The 22,497-nt window shown below is 40.5% G+C and overlaps 1 protein-coding gene across 11 annotated transcripts in view; it reads right to left on the bottom strand.

Moving 5' to 3' along the window:
• The window catches only part of TLN2 (talin 2), a 491,250-nt gene that overhangs the window by 144,486 nt on the left and 324,267 nt on the right, over positions 1 to 22,497 (bottom strand). For all 11 annotated transcript variants that reach the window (XM_077128095.1, XM_077128103.1, XM_077128097.1 and 8 more), the window contains 8 exons: positions 22,003 to 22,211; positions 21,371 to 21,469; positions 17,354 to 17,521; positions 15,867 to 16,161; positions 13,394 to 13,560; positions 10,162 to 10,290; positions 8,949 to 9,062; positions 7,148 to 7,261 (listed from right to left, as the gene is read on the bottom strand). In XM_077128095.1, coding sequence (XP_076984210.1) covers positions 7,148 to 7,261; positions 8,949 to 9,062; positions 10,162 to 10,290; positions 13,394 to 13,560; positions 15,867 to 16,161; positions 17,354 to 17,521; positions 21,371 to 21,469; positions 22,003 to 22,211 — 1,295 coding nt within the window. The remainder of the gene's footprint in view (positions 1 to 7,147; positions 7,262 to 8,948; positions 9,063 to 10,161; positions 10,291 to 13,393; positions 13,561 to 15,866; positions 16,162 to 17,353; positions 17,522 to 21,370; positions 21,470 to 22,002; positions 22,212 to 22,497) is intronic.

Raw genomic sequence — 22,497 nt, 5'->3', positions numbered from 1 at the left:
CCCAATAAAAATGGTGTGGTAAACACCTTTGTACCTAAATCCCTAAACCTTGCACACATTCATAAGTCTTCTTGTGTTTTGGGGATGCATGGTCCGTGAATCAAAACCGAGTCTTCTGCATGAAAGGCAGGCATTCTAACCACTGACCTACCCGCGCACCCTTCTATAAGATTTTAAAAGTGAACTTTAAAATAATCGGACTTAAAATAATTGGACTTTAGTTCAAGATGATGGCTTAATGAGGTGTGGGATTTAGTTAGTCCTCCAGAGCAACTAGTAAATAGCCAGGAACAGAACAGAATAACTTCTGGGGCCACATCAGTGACGGGACACACAGCGTACCCCAGTCTGACAAGCTGGACTAGCTGCAAGCCCACCCAGAACCGTGAGACCCACGCTGTGGAGGCCAGTGCCCCTCCCCCACAGGCTGGTTCCCAGAACAGGAAAGAAAGACATACAAACATGAAGAGTCTTAACATACAAACATTTGTGTATGGTGTACAGTCAAAAATGGCCCACAATATCATCACATAGTGTATATTCATCACCAAGATCATTTTTTAGAACATTTGCACACTCTAGAAAGAGAAATTAAAAGAAAAAGAGAAAAAAGCTCACATACCATACCTCTTACTCCTCCTCTCACTGACCAGTAGTATTTCCATCTGCTCAATAGATTTTAACAGTTGTTCCACCTATTTTTTCCTATACCCCTTACCACTCCCTTTCATTGTTCACTAACATTTCAATCTACTCAATTTACTTTGACATATGTTCCCCCAATTATCTGTTTATTTTTAGTACATATTTTTTACTTATCTGTCAATATCTTAGATAAAAGGAACATCAGACACAAGGTTTTTATAATCATATAGTCACATTGCAAAAACCATATTATTATACAATCATCTTCAAGAAACATGGTTACTGGAACGCAGCTCTACAGTCTCAGGTACTTCCCTCTAGCCTCTAATACACCTTGAACTAAAAAAGGGATATCTATAAAATGTGTAAGAATAACCTCCAGGATAATCTCTCGACTCTGTCTGAAATCTCTCTGCCAATGACACTTTATTTTGTCTCATTTCTCTCTTCCCCCTTTTGGTCAACAAGGTTTTCTCAATCCCTTGATGCTGAGTCCTAGCTCATTCTAGGATTTTTGTCCCATGTTACCAGGGAGGTTTACATCCCTGGGAGTCACATCCCACGTAGAGAGGGGGAGGGCACTGAGTTTGCTTGTCGTGTTGGCAGAGAGAGAGATAGGCCACATCTGAGCAACAAAAGAGGTTCTCTGGGGATGACTTTTAGGCCTAATTTTAAGTAGGATTAGTCTGTCCTTTGCAGGGACATATGAACAAACCCCAGGATTGGGGTCTCAGCCTATAGCTTTGGTTGTCCCCACTGCTTGTGAGAATATCAAGAATTCTCTACTTGGGGAAGTTGAATTTCCCCCCTTTCTTGCCATTCCCCCAAGGGGACTTTGCAAATACTTTTTTATTCACTGCTCAAATCACTCTGGAATTTATCGGGGCATCACTCTGGACAAACCTACAAAATCTCATGCTCTATTCAAGGTTCCATATAGTTATGATGTTCAATTAAACTGTCCATATAAGTTATATTAGGAAATGCACCAGTCAAAATATAAATTTTGCACCAAATAAACATTTTTTGCTTCAGTCTCACACATAAGCTAAAGTTTTAAAATATGAATTCCATCTATTTTCAACACCCTATAATATTGACATTCCTTTGTTCTTCCTCATACAAAAACATTTTTTAATTTGTACATTTAGTCACTATCATTGGACACTCTAGGCATTCCTAGATTATACCATTTCAGTCTTTATTGTCTATCTTTCCTTCTGGTTTCATTTGTGCCCCCCAGCCCTCCTCTATCATCCTCACATTCAACTTCATTCAGTGTACTAACATTATTATTTTTATTTTTAATTTTTTTAAATATAACAACATATAAATTCCATTGGTCAGTATATCTATCTTTATGCCAGTACCATGCTGTTTTGACCACCGTAGCTTCAACAGGAAAGGATTTTGAATTTTGCCAATTGCCTTTTCTGCATCAATCAATATGATAATGTGGTTCTTCTGCTTTGATTTGCTGATATGGCGTCTTATATTAATTGATTTTCTTATGTTGAACCATCCTTGCACACCTTGGATAATTCCTACTTGGATGGTGTATAATTCTTTTAATGTGGTTCTGGATTCAATTTGTAAGAATTTTGTTGAGGATTTTTACATTTATATTCATTAGAGAGATTGGTCTGTAATTTTCTTTTCTTGTAGTATCTTTGTCTGGTTTTGGTATGACGGTGATGTTGGCTTCATAGAATGAGTTAGGTAGCCTTCCCTCCTCTTCAATTTTTGTTTGAACAGTTTGAGCAGGATTGGTATTAATTCTTTCTTGAATGTTTGATAGAATTCACATGTAAAGCCATCTGGTCCTGGACTGTTTTTTTTTGGGGGGGGGGCTTCTTAATGACCAATTCAATTTCTTTACTTGTGATTGGTTTGTTGAGGTCGTCTATTTCTTCTCAAGTCAATGTTGGTTGTTTATACCTTTCTAGGAAGTTGTCCATTTCATACACATCGTCTAGTTTATTAGCATAAAGTTGTTCATAGTATCCTCTCATTACCTCCTTTATTTCTGCAGAGTTAGTGGTTATGTCACCTCTTCCATTTCTGATTTTATTTATTTGTATCCTCTCTTTCCTTCTTTTTGTCAACCTAATTAAGGGTCCATCAATTTTATTGATTTCTCATAGAATTAACTTCTGGATTTGTTGATTTTCTCAGTTGTTTTCATGTTCTCAATTTCATCTCTAATCCTTGTTATTTCTTTCCTGTTGGTTGCTGTGTAACAGTTTGCTGTTCTTTCTCTAGATCTTCCAAGGGGACAGTTAATCCTTTGATTTTTCCTCTTTCTTCTTTTGTGATATAGGCATTTAGGGCAATAAATTTCCCTCTCAGCATTGACCTTGCTGCATCCCATAGATTTTGATATATTGTGTTTTCATTTTCATTTGCCTCAAGATATTTCTGATTTCTCTTGGAGTTTCTTCCTTGATCCACTGGTTGTTTAAGAGTGTGTTGTTGAGCCTCCATATATTTGTGAATTTTCTGGCACTCTGCCTATTATTGTTTTCCAACTTCATTCCTTCATGATATGAGAAAGTGTTTTGTATGATTTCAATCTCTTTACATTTATTGAGACTTGCGTTGTGACCCAGCATATGGTCTAACTTTGAGAATGGTCCATGAGCAATTGAGAAAAAGGTGTATCCCGCTGTTGTGGGTGTAATGTTCTATAATTGTTAAGTATGGTTTGTTTATTGTATTACTCAAATTCTGTTTCTTTATGATTCTCTGTCTAGATGTTCTGTCCATTGATGACAGTGGGGAATTGAAGTCTCCAGCTCTTATGGTAGATGTGTCTATTTCTCTTTTCAGTGTTTGCCTCATGTATTTTGGAGCACTCTGGCTTAGTGTATAAGTATTTATGATTGTTATGTCTTCTTGTTGAATTGTTCCTTTTATTAATATATAGTGTCCTTCGTCTCTTTTAATTGTTTTACATTTGAAGTCTAATTTGTTGCACATTAGTATAGCTATTTCTGTTCTTTTCTGATTGTTGTTTACATGAAATATCATTTCCCCAACCTTTCACTTTCAATCTATGTTTATCCTTGGGTCTAAAATGCTCTCTGGTAGATAGCAAATAGATGGGTCCATCCTGTTTTTAATCCATTCTGCCAGTCTATGTCTTTTGATTGGAGAGTTTAATTCATTAGCATTTAGTGTTATTACTGTAAGGGCAGTACTTTCTTCTCCCATTTTGCCTTTTGGATTTTATACGTCATATCTAATTTTTATTTTTACCTTTACTGACAGTCTTCATTTCTATACTCTTCTCCACACCTCTCTCTACTGTCTTTTCCTATCTGTCTCTAGTGCTCCCTTTAGTATTTCTTACAGAGCCAGTCTCTTTGTCACAAATTCCCTCAGTGATTTTTCTGTCTGAAAATGTTTTAATTTCCCCCTCATTTTTGAAGGAAAATTTTACTGGATATAGAATTTTTGGTTGGCACTTTTTCTCTTTTAGTATCTTAAATATATCATACCACTGTCTTCTCATCTCCATGGTTTCTGCTGAGAAATCTACATATAGTCTTATTGGGCTTCCCTTGTATGTGATGGATTGCTTTTCTCTTGCTGCTTTCAAAATTCTTTCTTTCTCTCTGACATGTGACATTCTGATTAGTAAGTGTCTTGGAGTACATCTATTTGAATCTATTCCATTTGGGGTACACAGCACATCTTGGATCTGTAATTTTAAGTGTTTCATAAGAGTTGGGAAATTTTCAGTGATAATTTCCTCCATTAATTTTTCTCCTCCTTTTCCCTTCTCTTCTCCTTCTGGATACCCATAACATATATATTTGCGTGCTTCATGTGGTCATAACATATAGATTTGCCTTCATGTGGAATGACATGTGGTCATGTGTCATTCAATTTTCTGTGTCCCTGCTGATATTTTTCCATTTTTTCCCCTATATTTTCTTTTGTTTGTTGGATTTCAGATGTCCCATCCCCCAGTTTACTAATCCTATCTTCTGCCTCTTGAAATCTAACATTGTAGGTTTCCACTATATTTTTTAATCTCTTCTACTGTGCCTTTCATTCCCATAAGTTTTGTGATTTGTTTTTTCAGACTTTCAATTTCTTCTTTTTGCTCATCCCTTGCATTCTTTATATCTTCCCTCAATTCATTAATTTGATTTTTGATGAGATTTTCCATGTCTCTTCGAACATCCTGAATTAATTGTTTCAACTCCTGTATCTCATTTGAATTGTTGGTTTGTTCCTTTGACTGGGCCATATTTTCAATTTTCCTAGTATGATTCGTTATATTTTGCTGGCATCTAGACATTTAATTTCCTTAATTAGTCTATTCTGGAGATTGTCTTCACTTTTTTACCTAGAATTTTCTTGCTAAATGACTTTGTTGTCTATCTGTTCTTTGACATTCAGTTCAGCTTATTCTAGACCTCTAGCTTAGGTTTGTTTAACAGATCAGAATATTTCAGTTCTTGTTTTCTTGTTTCTTGCCCTGCCTGCATGGTGCCTTTTTTTCCCCCCCATAGGTGGGTCTACTCAGACCCCAGTCAGGTTTTCCCAGACCAAACTGACCTCCTCTCAGGAGGAAAGAGTCACCTCCATCAGTTTTCCCTGAAGGTGAGACCCAGCAGGTTGAAAGGCTTTCCTATGAAGCCTCCAGACTCTATGTTTTTTCTGTCTGGAATGTGGCACTTTTCTGCCTGTGGGTCCCACCAGCATAAAGTGATGTGGTACCTTTAACTTCAGCAGACTCTTCCTCTGGGGGTGTAGATGAGTCAGAGGAGAGATTGTAGGCTGGCTTTAATTGCTTCAGTTTTGCAGACCCCGGGGTCTGAATTCCTTGAGGGAGGGATTCCACCTGAGCTGGGCCCCACCCCTCTCCTGGGGAAGGCACAGCCTCCAGACAAATTCCCAAACAAGCTTAATTCTGCCCATATTTGGGGCAATTGGAGCCTGAGATGCCCTGCAGCTGTATCCAAAGAGCAGTCAAGCCTTAGAACCACAGCCACAAAAAAAGAAAAGAAAAAAACTCCTTTTCAGTGCATTCCTTGGGTCTGCCAATCAAGAGCTTAAGTTGGTAAGTTGCTCTATGTATCTTCAGGTCCTATACGCCCCCTCCTTTCCTTTAAGACCCAGACTCTTTCAAGTGTTTTAGTTTTTTTTTTTTTTTTTTTCGTCAGCCCTCTGCACTGGGGCAAAAACCAGCAACCTCAGCTTTTACTCGAGGTTCAGCTGAGCTAGGGGCCTATTTTCAATAGTCAGAATTTGTTAATTAATTCCACACTCAGCCCCTGAGCACAGAGTCTCTTTCCTTTTCCCTCTGGGAAGCAGCCTGTGGGAGAGGGGCGTCAGCCACAGCTTGGGGGACTCACGGTTCTGGGTGGGCTGACAACTGGTCCAGTTGGTCCAGACTGGGGTACACTGTATGTCCGGTCACTGATGTGTCCCCGGCAGTTGTTCTGTACTGCTCCTGGCTATTTACTAGCTGCTCTGGAGGATGAACTAAATCCCACACCTCGCTAAGCCACCATTTTGGCTCTACAACCATTTTTTTTTTAAGTCACATCACAGGATGTTTATGAGGGCAAAAAACATTTAACACAAACTATATGTCCAATGATGGGAGAACAGCCAAACAAAAATTATAGTAATATGAACGAAGAATATTATTCAAAATCATATAAATGTTACACGTAAAAAACACAAGAACTCTACATACAATGAATTCCAATTTAAAACTAAACATAGTTAAATTATGAGAAAATACCCTCAAATTTCATATTTTATCTGTGTATGTTAGAATGATGGCACTTGAAAATCTAACCAAATAACTGTACCACTAGGTCCTGCACCTATAGGTTGAACTAGAAAGGGTTGAGGAAGAGAGTTTAATTCTTCCTCAAGAAACAAGACAACAAAAGTGCTGATAAAGTAAAGAGATCTGAATACAAGCATGTGTAAAGGGACTTTTTCCATTAACTCAAAATTCTGATTTTACCCAATCTTCCTTAAAAGGAATTGATCCCTGAGCCCTACAGAGACTGGCAGTACTTACTAATAAAAAATAGTGCAATTGCCAGAACAATGATCACAGCTTCAGAGAAGACACATCAACCACTTCTTTTTGACCCCAGTTCTTGAATAACATTAGCATTAGGGCCCTCAGGAAACTCACAGTATTAAAGCAATAACTAATACAGGAATGTTCTTCAGAACTCCCAACTTATTACCTGTTTGCTCTCTCAGAGGAGAAATAAGAATGATACTCTCAGGAAATAAATGGATCATGTGCCATCTCCCCAGCCAATTTCTAGGCATGTTAGCATTTTGCTTTGCCAAGTTAAATCTCTCCTGAAACTGGAAAAATAAAGAGGAGGTCTTCAAGGTCTGCTTATTGCAAAGCTTTTGCTAAGAATGTGAATAATGTAATTCGTCTTCTTAAGGATAAAGGGGACTTCTGCTGGCTGGAGGCTCTGGGCACCACCAAGGTAAATGCTTGTGTTACCTGGAGGAAGTTCTGGCTGGAGATGATGAGAGCCAGCTGAGCACTGAGGTCTTCTGCTTGTGCTTGGCTCCCTCTCACCCCCTGGACCAGCTGAGGTATATGATCAGCCACTGCCTGCAGGAAGCAAGGAAAAGAAAAACTGAGCACACCTGGCATGGAAGGAACTGTCAAATATAATTAGGGGCTGTGCTATTCATTTGCAGGGGCACACCTGTCTCAGGCCTTGGGTTTATTCTGCCTGTTTAAGCAGCTAGGTTCTTGGGGACACCCAATTCTACTCTCTGGTTCTCTTCACTCACACTGTCTCTACTCTGTGGTCCCAATGTCCTAGTACATTCAGCAGAAGATAATTCTTCCTAATAAGACGTTAAAAGATCTCCTTGTATCCACCCTCCACCTGATTAACCAGGATCTCAAAGTCATCGTTTCATGGCCATCAAAGCTGATGCCAAATACACCCTGGCCTGGTGACACACTTTTTGGGGGACCCCTTGCAGCAAAGGAAAAATTACCTATGTCCATGGAATTTGCCCTAAGTCTATTTAAGAATTTGCTGGCCCCAGTGATTTGGTGTCCCTTTTCCCTCTCCAAAAATTTTTTCTATCATTTTATCTAAAAAATAATTCTATCATTTTTTGGCAGTTAACACCAAGAGGCTTAGTATCTTCAGTGTGCCTTGCATTATGGCTGGGGGATTTATCCTGTAGCATTTCCCAGCATGTGCTTCCTGAGATTGGGAAAAGCCATTCACCCTCCCCTGATATTCCCAACAGAAAACAAGCTCTCTCACAACAGGGGTCTCGCTCTCAGCAAGACCTGTTTTCCTGTTTTGCATCTGCCTTATGTCCCAGGACAATGGGTTCTGGGCCCTACTGCATTGCTGAGGCTTTTTGCCTAGAGCACACTTGCTCCTTAACACGGGTGGGGCTTGATCATCGAGAACCAAGAATCAAGATGGCAGGGCTCTGGGCAGTTCCCCGGGAAGTAAAGCCATTTCTAGGGTAGAACTGCTGACACCCCTTAAATGCAAACCATCATCTGTCAGAGGAGATTTGAAGGAGAACAAGGCAATTACCTCTCATAGCCCAGGCTCAGTCAAATGCACCTCTCCACCAACTCCCTCTGCTAACGGCAAAGCCATTTTGCCAACACATGCGCAAGGGCCACGAACTTAAGGTTTGCATGTGGCACCATTCAGAGGTCTCCTGGGAGAGCCAACTCCCTGGCCCCTCAGAGAAGACAACTCCAGGTTGTTCACTGTGTCCTCTGTAGTACACTGGCCTCAACACTGCATCCTTCATCAATGCCCAGGGAGGAGAAGAACAAATAGCCCACAGGAGTAAGCACAAACGCGCAGGTCACTGAGGCCAGCCAGGTGAAATAAATCCTCCAGGAGTGATGCGTGGAAAGCAAGAAACAATAACCTCCTCTGGTCAGTAAAGCCTGAATGTGAAGGCCCAGCTCTCAAAGAAAGAAAGTCGCCCTGGAAGTTCAATGCCTCATAACCATCTCAGAGCCGGAGAATGGCTTCGTTATTGATCCTCTTTGAGTTGGTCTCTTGAAGAGAAAGGAAAGAATCTGGACAAAGGAAAGATAATGCTGGAAAAAACATATGTATGTTCTCTCCAAACACAGGCCATCTACTTAACTGACAAAAGGCTCATGTGTGTACCCACGGAACATGGGAGCCATGCAAACCAGATCAGGGCCCAGAGGGTCTGCATTAACCAGGGCACTTGGTGTCCTCAGGCGAACAGGGCCCTGCACAGCAGACCAGGCTCTCAGTGGGCGAGAACCTCACCTTGCAACTCTGGACGAGCACCTGCTGGGCTGCAGGGTTCTTGTTGGAAACGGCCGCGTTCTGGGAGGCAGCGATGGTCTGCGTAGCAGCAGCTGCGGCCTGCTTGGCTGCCACCTGCACAGGGGAGAGTGAATGAGGGTTATATGCAGATAGCCACCTTTGTGTACTTCGCTTCTATTAAAGGCCTGACATTCAGACAGCTCACACATATGAGAAAGAGAACTCCAAGACCGGGCGGGCTCCGACTTCTAAAAATCCCTGAGGAGTCTAACCTAACGATGTCCTGTTACCTTCGTTCGGCCTACATTTCCAGAGCCAAGTGATAAAGACAGGTGGGCTTGAAAGCTGAAGTACCAGTGCTCATTTGTCTTTCTCCAGAAGACGGGAACAATTCCAAGACTTTGATGGCACTGATAAGCAGCACCAAACTCTGGGTGTTTTAGGGAAAAAGAAAGATCTCCCACAAGAAGCACATACTGCTAAAGCTCATGATACTCTACTTGCAACACACAGAAGCCTTGGCTTAAAAATGCAGAGAAATTTTCCCACTGGAGTATTTAATCATGTTTATTCTATGTCTCTTTCTAAGGAAAAAGACATTTTTCCTTTCAGAATAGGCAGACAGCATATGGAGGGATTCCTCATTAGAATGGCAGGTTCTCAGCCCTGGAACCAACAAATTTTGGTCTAACTGTATCCATCCATGTAAAATTACTACTGACAATTTCTTATGGATAATAAATAAATGTTCTGAAAATCAACACATGTATTTCTTTCTATTCCCTCCCATACTTCTCTATCCAACTTGATTCCCCATCTTTAGTCTTCCAAAGTCCTTATTTTCTATGGGGAGACCTGGAAAAGTTATTGCCTCTTGGCAAAATATATATTATTTTCAGGTAAAAGTCCTTCCTAAACACGTATATACTCTAATTCAACAATAACAACAACAAAACCCAAAACTGGTTCCACCTTAGAAAATTCTGAATTATAGTATATCTCAATGTTAAACTCTGAAAAGGATTGTAGCTTTTTGGCAGTTTCATGAAGCCAGACTAAAGCAATTTTTCAAATCGCGTCAATTAAACTATGTACTTAACCTTAACCTAACTTTCTTTATATAGGCATCATCCTGTTAACTCAATGACTACTTTTTCAACTGACTCTTGGCAATCTAAAATGGGCTTCCTAGTAAAGCAGCCTCTTTGCTGACCTCCAGTCGGTTGACGATTTTTTTCTTAATAGCATTTTGGGCAGCAGCATTGGTTGCCACTCGGAGACCTTCTGCAGCTTCTCTCAGTCTTTGCTGCTGGTCCTCGTTCTCAGGGTTGGCTGCAGCCCCCTGTGAGGGTGAAAATGAAGACGTCAAAAGGTCCAGGAGGCAGGATGCCCCAGATACTGAATTCGTGCCTTCAATTTTACTTTTGCCTAGTAACAGGTGGAAAGTAATTGAAACAGAAATTTCTGCAAACAATATTGTTATGATAAAGATGTTTCCAAACTGTACCACTAAACAGTAGAAATTCAGGTTATAATTAAACACTTGAGATCAAAGCTTGAGTCATCCATACAAATTTACTTGTGGTCAGAAATCCATGGTTTTAAAACATAAGATAAACTGCCCTCTATTCCCAATCTCTTAGGAAGGATCCTATTTCAATTTTCATGAAAGACACAGTAATGATAGATATATCTTCACATCCCCGCTGAAAGAGTCTCCTTCCCTGTGGCATTAGCAAATGAGAAGGGGCTAAGACTCCAGTACAAACATGCACACATGGGTGGTGAGCGTGGGGAAGCGGATGGGAATGCCGTCCAGAGCCACTAGAAGGAAATGCTGTTAAAGAAAGAACATGCCAGGAAATCACATTCCTAGAAAGCCTGAGTTGGAAGCAAAGAAGATCTTGTACCCAGCTGCACTGAATGAGAGAAATGTGACGATAAACCTGGCAGGGAAAGAAGATGCCCAGCCCATCGCCACACTGTTCCTTCTCATTCCACGGCCCTTTCACTACATGGCTTTAAAGAGTCTTAGGAGCCCAAGTGTATTTTATTTGGATGTGTGGGAGTCTGAAGTTACAAAAGACTGAAGGTAATGTACGAAGGGTATAAGTTTATTCCATAGTAATTCAACAAAGACTTGAAGTGCATTCAGCCCTCCTTTCACACCTACCATAAAAACAGCAATCAAGATTGTTTGCGCAGTGCCAGTGACGGGTTTCTTTCTGTGAACACTTAAGGGCTATAATATTTGCTCATGAGGCAGGGAAGACAGCAGAAGGAAATAGATCAATTTATTGAAAATCAATTTTCCAATTCACCAAATTTACCAACTTCTAAGAGCCTATTTCTTTTAACTATTTATAAAAGTGAGAGTAAATCATACTGGATGGAATGGTTTTAACATTTGTGGCAGAATTGTTTTGACAGTCCTCTTGAATAGAATTGAAACTTTAACCACTGTTACTTGATTTTGTGTTTCTCACAATTAAAACATTGGATTTCTGCATTTGATATGTGAAAATTGTTCAGGCCTCTTTTGAATTCTTTTGCAAGTTCATGAAAGCCATTTTATTTTTCTGGTCATTAGGTATGTTTTTAGTGCACTCTTTTATCAATGCCTGAAGAGGCACATCAGCTTTAATTGTATATTTTGAATAGATGGAAATCAACATTTTCAAACTTTACACCAATATGCATGCTCTGGATCCTTCTTTCCCAAAGGCTTTTTTATAATAAAAGTGTGTCAGATATGGTTGGGGTCCTAATCTTGCCCTAAAATCTTGGTTACTGATTGTGAAATATATTTTTTTCTGCACATTGAACATATTCTTTGAAAGTTGAACCACCTATGTTCTTTAGCTTTCAACAAATTGGGCAGTTCTTAAAAGGCTGTTGTAGAGACAGTGACCACTTTTAACTAAAAGTTAAAGGAATTAACAAATATATTTAACACCATCCCATCTAATATAAACAATCCTAAATACTTAAAAGAAACATGTTTTTGGTAATTTGGTGACTTGGTCTGGCACACACGGCACACCTGATCCTGGCTCAGGCCTGATACATGATTTTAGGCTTAATCCTTTTGAGTTTCAATTTTCTCATATGTAAAGTAAGGATCAATTTTGATGTTTTCTAAGGTTCTTTTCAGTCCAGCATATAGATTTTTACTAACATGAGGATTTGCCTGAAATAGCTGTTTGTACATAAAGGATGGAAAAAAGAACAGAAAAAACAAAAACAAAAACAAGTGAAACCCTTAAGAAAATTAGTCATGATGCAAAATCCTATTATATATTTTTTTTGCTAAAATGGGTTTTTAAGGGCAGAGCTTCTTTGGCTGAAACAGGGGACAGACCCTGCCTCCTACTTGGGTTTCTCCTTCACCCCAACCCGTGAGGGCTCTCTAAGAACTCTCAGTTTCTTGGGTAACACAACAGCAAGTTAAGACAAACAAGATCCTACACATTATATAGTGCATGTCACAACACACTGTAAGAGAAGTAATTCACGTGCCTGGTTGAAATGCACTACTATTCCACGGGAGGCCAGGGACACAGGATAAGATGTGAGGACATTTAATAAATCTGATATGCACAGAAATACATTGACAATCTTATCTTGGGGGTGATGAAATTGAAGGTGATTTTTATTTTCTTAAATAGTAAACATATCTGTGTTTACTATTAATTTCACAAGAAATGTGTTAGTCACATAATTGAAACAAACAGAAATATACCTTATCCTTTTTAAACAGTCTTTACCTAGAGGTATGACTCTTCTGTGGAATATAAACACACACACACACTGATTCCATCAGCAACCTATTAAATCAGCATCTTTTGGGGTGGAATTGTGCCATTTGCATTTTAATACATTTTATGAGGCCTCTGAAACAGATGCCTGGACAAGAATCACCAGCTTTTTCTTTCCCAATGCACAAAACTGGCTCTCAATTCCTTTTTCTCAAATTTTTTAACAAATATAATCTTTAAAACCGCCACTGGGATTTGAAGAACAGTAGAGTAGAAAGCACTATAACACGCAACCTCTTGTTAGGAGTTTGAGAACTCAAGTGAGGGCAAAGTAACATCAGGGTTGCAGGAAGAAAACAGGTGGAAGTGATTTACTGCTGAAAATCTCAAGTCTGAACTGATCACCATTTTCAGTACAGTCAATGGTGATGACCCAGTGGGAAAAGAGCCCTTGCTAAGCAGACACCTTATTGTCTCCCACTGAGTTGGCACCACTTCCCTAAAGAGTTTCATTCATAAGGCCATCATCCTTCTCCTTTTATATCTGAGCAAGGTCAAATGTGACAAGGCTATATAGGCTTTAACAAAAATGCACTCCTAGCTGACCATCCTCCATCTTGAAGGTACCTTCCAAACCCTAACTCTCAATAATAATCATTTTTCAACCCAACAAATTCAAGGTAATACCTTTGCAGCTTCCACCATGCGAGCAGTGGAGTCAGCCAAGAGCTTTGCTGCTGCCAGGAGCTTCTTGGAATTCTCCATGTCGATTTCAGCTTCTGCATCTGACCTCATAGCATTGACGAGGTCTGAGGTGGCCTGGGCCAATACTCGTGCCTGACGCACCATCTCACCTAGAGAACAAGACAGAGGGGGCGTGGGCTTCTCTGCTTCTAAAGCTCAGTCAAAACTTCAGGAGTTGGGGATCTTCGCACAACACTGCAAATGCAATTAATGCCACTGAATTGTTCACATAAAAATGGTTCAAATGGAAAATCTTATCTATATGCTACCACAAAACTAAAAACAAACAAACAAAAACCCCTCAGTAGCCAATACAGTGCTCTCTCCACAACTCTGGCAAGCCGGATAGGGAGAACCGAGCCTCATATGTATCCTCTGTCGTTTAACATTACCCAAATTAGAGCCACAACTGAAAGCATTCTCTGTGGCTGCCAAGACTGCACAATAAATCCAAGTTCCATCAATCTATGAGGGATAAATATGACATAAGGAACCAAACAGGATAATTTTATAAAGACAAAACAGAGAGCAAAACTATGTAGATTGACCATGTGGAATTACTTTTAGTAAATACTGATTGAGAAAATACCATTTATCTCACTGCAAGAACCTGCTAATACAAAAGCTGTATAATAAACTCTGTAATGGGCACAGGAATAAATTATTTTAAAATTTTGGATTAATTTGCGTGCTCCTTAATACCAGAGGAGCAATATCCCATAATTTACTATATTTATGCCATTTTGCTCTGGCTAATAGGAAGCACAATAAGTGCTCAGTTTTATGCTCAAATGCTCAGATTTTCTTTGGCTAAGGGTCCTCCCTATTATTTTTCTCTTTCTCTCTGCTCCCGTTCCTTTCCAGTAATGGTTTTGGTCTTATCACAATTTTATTAATATCAGTTTCAACTTTGTTTGGATAAAACTACCCTAGTGAAACAGATTTCTTTTTCTACCAAAAGCTGTCTGAGAAGAATGGGGAAGCTTTGTGACATTAAGGGAAAAGAGCTTTTATAAAAATCAAAATGCAGTATAAATACAACATGGTATACTGGATTGGATTCCTGGAATAGTAGAAGGACATTAATGGAAAAACTAGTGAAACCTGGATAAAGTATGGCATTTAGTTAATAGTTATGCTACTGTCTTAGTTTTGGCAAATGTGCCATGGTTACTCAAGATGTTAAAAATGGGAGGAACTGGGGGTGCACGGGTGGTTCGGTGGTAGAATGCTCGTCTTCCATGAGGGAGACCTGGGTTCAATTCCTGGACCATGCACCAAAAAAAAAAAAAAAAAGGAGAAACTGGGAAAGGCCACGCAGGACCTTTGCAACTTTTCTGCAAATCTAAAATGATTCAAAAATAAAAGGTTTAGTAAAAAAAAGATAAAAATAAAAACGTATGGAGAATTCATACTTCTCAAATCATTTAAGGAACATCTAAAAGAGCACAAAGTAATTTTCTGAAAAATACTTGTGGCAGGTGAAAAAGTGGGCAAACAGAATCTTATAAACCACTGGTAGGACTGTAAATTGGAGGCCCTTCCTGAAGATAAATTTCATAGAAACTTAAAATAAAAAACTACAGGCCTCTGCAAAGGTTGCTCAGTGGTAGAATTCTCACCTGCAATACAGGACTCTGGCTTGGATTCCCAGAGCCTGCAGACGAAAAGAAAAAAAACAAAACAAAACTACAGACATGTTGGTCCAGAAAATCCACTGATAAGAACTTATCCTACGTGTATATTCCCCAAGTATATCTAGATAAGGAATGCTCATTGCACCATTATTTTTTGGAAAAGCAAGACAGACTTACAAACAAAATAACTTAGAAACGACCTAATTGACCATTAAACGATAGCTAGTTAAGTAAATGGTGATGTATCCATAGAAGAGGATTATACGCTATCATTAAAAAGATTAAGGAAGAAGTTGACATGAAAAAAGCCTCCAAGACATATTAAGCAAAAGAGAATGTATAACACAATCCTATTTATATAAAAAGAAAGGGGGAGCTATACTTATATACACACATACATATGTTTTGTATTTACACATACATTTGTATATGACTGTAGGAAGATAAAAAATTTCTAGGTTTTTAAAATAAACTGTAAATGGTCAATACAGAGGATGCGGATGGGGTAGTGATGGGCTAGGTGGAGGAAGACTTATTTTTCAACTTACAGACTGAAAAAGTATTTGTTGTAAATCTAAATTGCAAAAAAGTAAAACTAGTTAGTTTTTTCTTTTTGAAATGCTGCTATGGAAGGGCGTGTTAGGAGTCCCAGTTTTTTTCGCACAGGGGCTGATGAGCGCTTGCCCTTGCCAGTCACGCAGGCTGCCTTCACCTTTCTTCCTCATGAGCATCACCACTGGGGGACCCCGACCTGGTCTACCCATAGCCTGGCTCCTCACCAGCATCGCCCATGGAGCTGAAGATGCTCTCAGTGACACACATGATGGTGTCGGTGGCCTGGTCGTAGCGGCCGATGGGTTCTCCACGGCTGGCAAACTGCCGGACGTGCTGCAGGAGGTCGTGCAGGGCCTGGCTGACCACGCTGGCCGCGGCGCTGACCTGCTTCAGGAGCTCGCTGTCATCAGTGGCCGCCTGGCAGGCGCGCACGCAGTTCTCCACCGAGCGGTCCACGAGCTTCCCGGCTTCAATCAGCTGCTCCTGGCACACAGGGGAGCTGATGGTGGGGCTCACCACCTGAGGAAGGACCAGAGTGGGTTGTGGACACTGTGGGGTCGTGCCTGACTCCCAGTGTGCACAGACATTTCCACCGAGGTCCTGCATGCTTTGGGCCCCAGTGCCTTACTTCAAGGCCAGGGATTAAACTGAACCATTGCTAAGATTTCTCATACTTCTATTTTATGTGATGGTAGATGTCCTGATAATTAATTCATACTGTCATTTGTGATAAATGACAGTCCATACTACTGACTTTCTATAAAGAAACACTTCTAACATTTATCAATTATACCTCCAATTTTAGAAAACTCTTAATTGTGTCTTCTAGGCGGGGAAAAGCAGATGATCTACAAAAATTGTATTTCTTCAAAGATTTCTGCCTCATAATGCTTTAATGAATAGAGAAATACTGTCATTTATCTGTGGATCCTAAGAGAATGGGCAGGGAAACCAGGAGGGAAACTACCAAGGACACCTCCAATTGATACTGCTAATCCTCCCAATGGATATGAACTGCCAGGCGGAGCTAGATCATCAATCTGCACAACAAGGCACGTAATAAAGTTGAGAAATGGATATCTCCAATCTTCTGATGCATCATCTCAGCAAAGATACAATGTGGTGGTGTGGAAAGGGTGTTGGGAGTCAGAAACACCTGAATTATAACCCTAATTCTGCCACTTGCAACTCCTGTGGCTTTAAGCTACTTACCTAACATCTAAGGGCTTCAGTTTTCTCATCATAAAATGGGGGATGATGGCGTCTGATTTGCAGGACTGCTGGGGAGATTTAATAGGGTGATGCATGCTTCACAGAATGTGCACACCCGAACTGGCAACAATTCACACCCTCACTCTGACACTGTACAATCTAGAAAGTGCTCCCATAAACTCTGCAGATTATTTCTGAACCCATTTATAGCACTGTACTGCACAATGCAGGCATAAATAAGACAAACTGAAACGTTCAAAAGGGAGAAATCGCAATTTGCATTAAGACACACAGAAAAGTAACAACTGCTTGAAAGGACCTGTGCAAGAACAAATGATAAAAGCAGTTAGAAAGCTTATGCCCAACTCCTATCCAAAAAGAAGATACCTAAGTCTCAGACTATTTTCACAAGTTCTGCCCCAATTCCCCATGAGTGACCAGAGGCAGACAAGAGCATGTGACACTTCTCAGAGAGGGCTGGGAGTCCCAGCTGGCTTACCTTGGCACATGCCACAAGCTGGGAAGTGGAGAGGGCACACTGGGTGGCAGCAGCAATCACCCTGTTCTGTAGGACCGTGTCCTCGGCCACTTGGGCAACATTCTTTGCCTTCAGTACCAACATGGCAGCAGCATTGGCAACGGCTTTGGCCAAACTCATCAAAACATCCTGAGAAAAGGGAACCAAAGACTATTCACTTAATTTTTCTAATTACTCATCACAGCCTGAAAATAAAATGTGGCATCTATCTAATTTTATTAAAATTCCATGATTTCTTACCTTTAGAAATGTTTTTTTCACTTATTTTTCTGAAACGTCAACTTATCCTTAGAGATAATTAAGGAAGGACACTCACAACTAATAACAGTCTCTTATACATCCATTAAGCAGTGTAGGTTTAAATCTCAAATAGGTTCATTTCGGGAAAGGATTTTCATTTTAACTGCATATTTACACTCATGGAACTTATCTGACACCAAGAGTCTTTACCACATCTCTTGGTTATGTGGTCAGTGTGGCTGAACAAGTTTAGCTTGAAAATATATAGACACCACAAATGCCATGTACTACAGAAGGTTATAATTCATGGCCTCTAAGCCATCATGCTCCACTGTAACGTGAAAATTTATCTTTCAGATCTTTACTTTGCACACAGAGTATTATCAGAAATTTGGCCATATCTCTGCCTCCAGAGGGCAACGTTGGACATGCACAGGCAAACAGCTGGCATCAACACTCACAGCTCAAGAACCGAGGAATTCTCTCTACCCAAGCTATTTTCAGCATTCTGAAGCCATTTGGATAGGGATTAAATTATTATGGAAAGCAGGAAAAGAGTCTATATAAATAAATTAGCTACAAGAAGGTCTGACAGAAGATGCAAGAAACCCTGACCCCATAAAGAAAAGTTTATGCTTCAATTCAACGACAAGACATTCTGGCTGCAGGACAGAGAGTCCTTCCCCTTAAGGCATGCCAGATTTGTCACCCATCTCTTCCATCTGAAGGATAACTATGGTTACACTGAATTTACTTTTTTTTTTTTTTGGTATGCTGTATGGTGGGGTCACATTTCATTCTTTTTCCATGTGAGTATCCCATTATTGCAGCACCATTTGTTGACTTTGTTTGCTGGTTTGTTTGTTTTTGTTGGTTTCTTGGAGAAGCGCATGGGCAGGGAATTGAACCCAGGTCCCCTGCATGGCAGGAGAGAATTCTACCACTGAACTATGTTCGCAACCCCTACTTCTTTTCTTTTAATACTGAAGGTAGCTTATTGAGTTTGTAAGTGCCTTTCCAAACTTATGAGCCATTTTAATTTTGAACAAACATATCAAAGCTTTCCCGCATAGGAAATGCAGAGTCTTTACAAGATATTTTATGAGAAGATATGAAAAAGAGTGATAAATCTGTAGAATAATATACAGAGCAGAGACTGCTCGTTATCAAGCCAAATCAGAAACCTATGAATCCGCCAAGTAAGCTAATTTTAAAACACACAAAAATCAACGGGTCTTAAAGGAAGAGCTTAGTCCAATGTTTTTTTTTTTGTTTTTTTTGGGGGGGGAATCAAATATGGGTCTCCCTATGGAAGGCGAGCCTTCTACCACTGAACCACCCATGCACCCAGTCCAATATTTTTTAGGTCTGTGTTGTTAACCAGATGTTCAAGGAAAACCCAAAGCTTGTGGTGCTGAAACCTGAAGATGCCTTTGGGGTGTGAATGGTGCTGGTTTGCCACAAACTCTTAAAGAGAGAGCTTCTGCAAAGCCTCAGTGCCTGGATACCTATCTCTAAAGCTCCAGTAAAAACAAGGCTTGAATGTTGCAAATTTATTTAAAATATTTAAAAAAATAACTTTCCAAAGTGGGTCATACTATTCTTTCACTTTATTTTTAATCCATCTGTGTTAGATTCAGTTGTCAACTTGGCCAGGTGAGCATACCTAGTCTTGTTGCTGCGGACATAAGCCAATGGTACGTGAACCTCATCTGTTGCTAATTACATCTGCAGTCGGCTAGGAGACGGGTGTGCTGCAATGAGTGACGTCTGACTTAACTGGCTGGTGCTTAAATGAGAGATTGCAACGTAGCACAGCTAAGCAGCTCAGCATTCCTCATCTCAGCACTTGCAGCTGAGCCCAGGCTTTTGGAGATGCAGAAGGAAGTCACCCTGGGGAAAGTTGTTGGAAACCAGGGGCCTGGAAAGAAGACCAGCAGAGACCATCCTGTGCCTTCCACGTAAGAAAGAACCTCAGTGGAAAGTTAGCTGCCTTTCCTCTGAAGAACCAATAAAATAAATCCCCTTTTATTAAAAGCCAATCCGTCTCTGGTGTGTTGCATTCCGGCAGCTAGCAAACTAGAACACCATCTTTTCCCACAGGGACCAAGATATTTTCCTGTAGAATTAATCATTGAAATCATTGCTTTGTTACAATCATTGAAAGAAATCCTGTTCCCTCTATTAATTTTCTCACACACACACACAAAAAAAAAGTTAGAAAAAGAATATGATACCACAATGGTAGCTGCTGACAAGGCCTTTATCAAACTTTTCAACAAGACTACTATTATGTAGCCCATGTAAACTAAATCTCTGTTAACTCTGGGAACATGCAGTACAATGAGAACCCAAAGTAAAGCTGCAAGATAAAATCTCAAGAACCAGAAAAATAGAGAATAAGAAATCCAATGTCAGTAAGCCAGGGGCTACCTATTACTGGAGGAATTTGCAGTATCCCCTTACTGCACTGGTGTTTACTTAGAGATCTTACAGAAACAGAAAACATCCAAGCTAGGTAATGAAGTCTGCTAACAAAGCCTCCCCACAGGTTTATCTCCCTGAACCTGCTTCCCTAGCACTTCTGAAAAGAAACAAACATTATTCAAGAGGAAAAAAGATAAAGTCTTTTAAAATACAAGGATGCAAGAAATGTGACCTTCTCGGCCTTTCCAAATTTCTTTGGAGAAGCAATATGTCTGAGGAAAGTAAGTTGACCACTTCAAGATAAAAAAGGAGCTGAATCTCAAATCAACCCAATTCCTAAGTAGTTACCTGTCTATAATCTACCATAATGTAAAAAGTAAATGCCAATAAAATTATGCACAATTCCCAAACAGTAAACTCGACAATGGATACGGAAAAGAACACCTTCCAGAGAATCTGGGCTCTAACTGTAATGTTTTAATTAGGATGCATTCATGTAACACTTGCAAAATCAGGGCGTAAGAAGAGGAAACAGAGAGGGAAGGCATCTGACCATGAGTACATGAGAAGAGAAGCTCATCTTAGCCTGTCCTGCCCCAGCAGCAGGACCAGGAATTGGCGGACCAGGAATGAGCACAGGCAAGCTGAACTTGTGGTGAGGCTGGCAGTGGAACTTGTGGTGAGGCTGGCAGTGAATCAAGCAGCTACAAACAGTGGCTACAGCTGTTCACCAAGGGACAAACAACACATGTTCCCAGTATTGAAAAAGAAGAGTCACAAAAAAAGCCTTCTCTTTACACTTGTGGTTTTGGATGGGACTCAGAAAATTGAACCTTTGTATTGTACTGCCTGAATACAAAGATAGGACTAAGTTCTGTGTCTGTAGGCACACTTCTGGGTGTGCACATGTTTTTGCTCAAATGCACACTCAATTAAAGCGATTAAAAACTGCCCCCATATAGAAAAGAGGAGATTGGTCCTGAGTTGATAATAACAGAGGTTGGGTAGAAGATACATGGGAGTTCATGTCGTTCTTCTCTCCACTTCTGTGTTTAAAGAATAGCAGAGCACTGACAAAGAGAAGAGCTAAAGAAGTTCACACCAATGATGATGCATGATATAAATGAAATGAATTTTTCCATTAAAAAGTTTCTTGAATATTAACATAAAAAGACATCTCTCTCCAAATAATCTACCTCAATCTTACTTCTGATGGCTCAGGGAAGACTTGGTTTATCATCACCATCTCCCTGCTTGGGAATATACATCACATATACTCTTTTTAAGATTGTGATGCTGCAGAAATCTTACTTGGAATCGCTCATCAGTCTCATTCTCTCCAATCTGTCTCAGAAGATCCCCACTGGCCTGTCCAATACTTCCAGCTGCAGTCAAAACGGTCTGTCGAGGCTATGAACAAAGAACATAAACACCTTGAATGGAAAGAAAGTGCATTTCCTCCAGGGTCTCATCCACATGGCCATGCAGGGAGAGAAATTCTGTGGGAGTGACTCAGGGTGTCTGCCAGGCAGGAGGCACAAACATCCTTGTGAAATTTGTGTAAGAAAATGCCCAAAGAAATCAGCATTAGGTGAATGGTTCTGGATGCTCAATTAACAAGCCTCATTCAGCTGGTAAGAAAGTGAGAAGTGCTTTAATAAAAATTAGGATGAAAACTTGTATCCCCTTGACATGTATATTAGTCATTTATGTTAGTTTCTGGGGTTGCATCCAATCAAGTACCCTTGATGAGGAGACCTTCAACCAATCCCCAAGGCTGAGTGACAACTTCTGCATGCATTTCAATAACTTTCAAATACAATTGTGCAGTAACATACCCCATCAGGATGGAAGGAAGAGATTAGGAAGCAAGAGCCCCAAGGTACCCATAAGATGCACTTGTCTCATTGGAACCTGAGTGACTGCTTGCCCCAAGAGCTCACCTCTCCGGAGGTAGGCTGCACAGCTTTCAACAAGTCTGACACTGCCCCAGCAAGGGTCCTTGCAGCTCTCAGCAAATCCTCCCCGCTGCCCACCTCATCGTCCATGAGGGCAGCCAACAGCTTCACACCCTTGGACATCTCCGTCAGGTTGGAAGAAATAGTGGTGATTGCACATCCCACAGCAGTGTAGTCAGTGTCTGCAGGGTCACCTGGGGCAGAGAAGAACCAGCAACATCATGGGAGGGCCATGAAGGTTGCAGGCAGCCCAGGCAGGCAGGATGTAAGTGGTCCTGGGGAGAGTTGTCAAACCTCACATTCTTACAGGGGCTTCCCCACCCACCAACCTGCGGGAGTCAAAGGAAGAAAACACTTAACACAAGCACAATTAGATGGACTACTCTTCAAAAGGTTCTTTCCCTGTGAGGCCTCATACATTGAAATACTGAGCATGGACATATTTATAATTCCAAAGGAAGTCTCAGTATCTCACAGCCC

The sequence above is a fragment of the Tamandua tetradactyla genome, chromosome 14, assembly GCF_023851605.1.
Source record: "Tamandua tetradactyla isolate mTamTet1 chromosome 14, mTamTet1.pri, whole genome shotgun sequence".
Lineage (NCBI taxonomy): Eukaryota > Metazoa > Chordata > Mammalia > Pilosa > Myrmecophagidae > Tamandua > Tamandua tetradactyla.
This window is presented reverse-complemented; position numbering and strand designations above follow the sequence as displayed.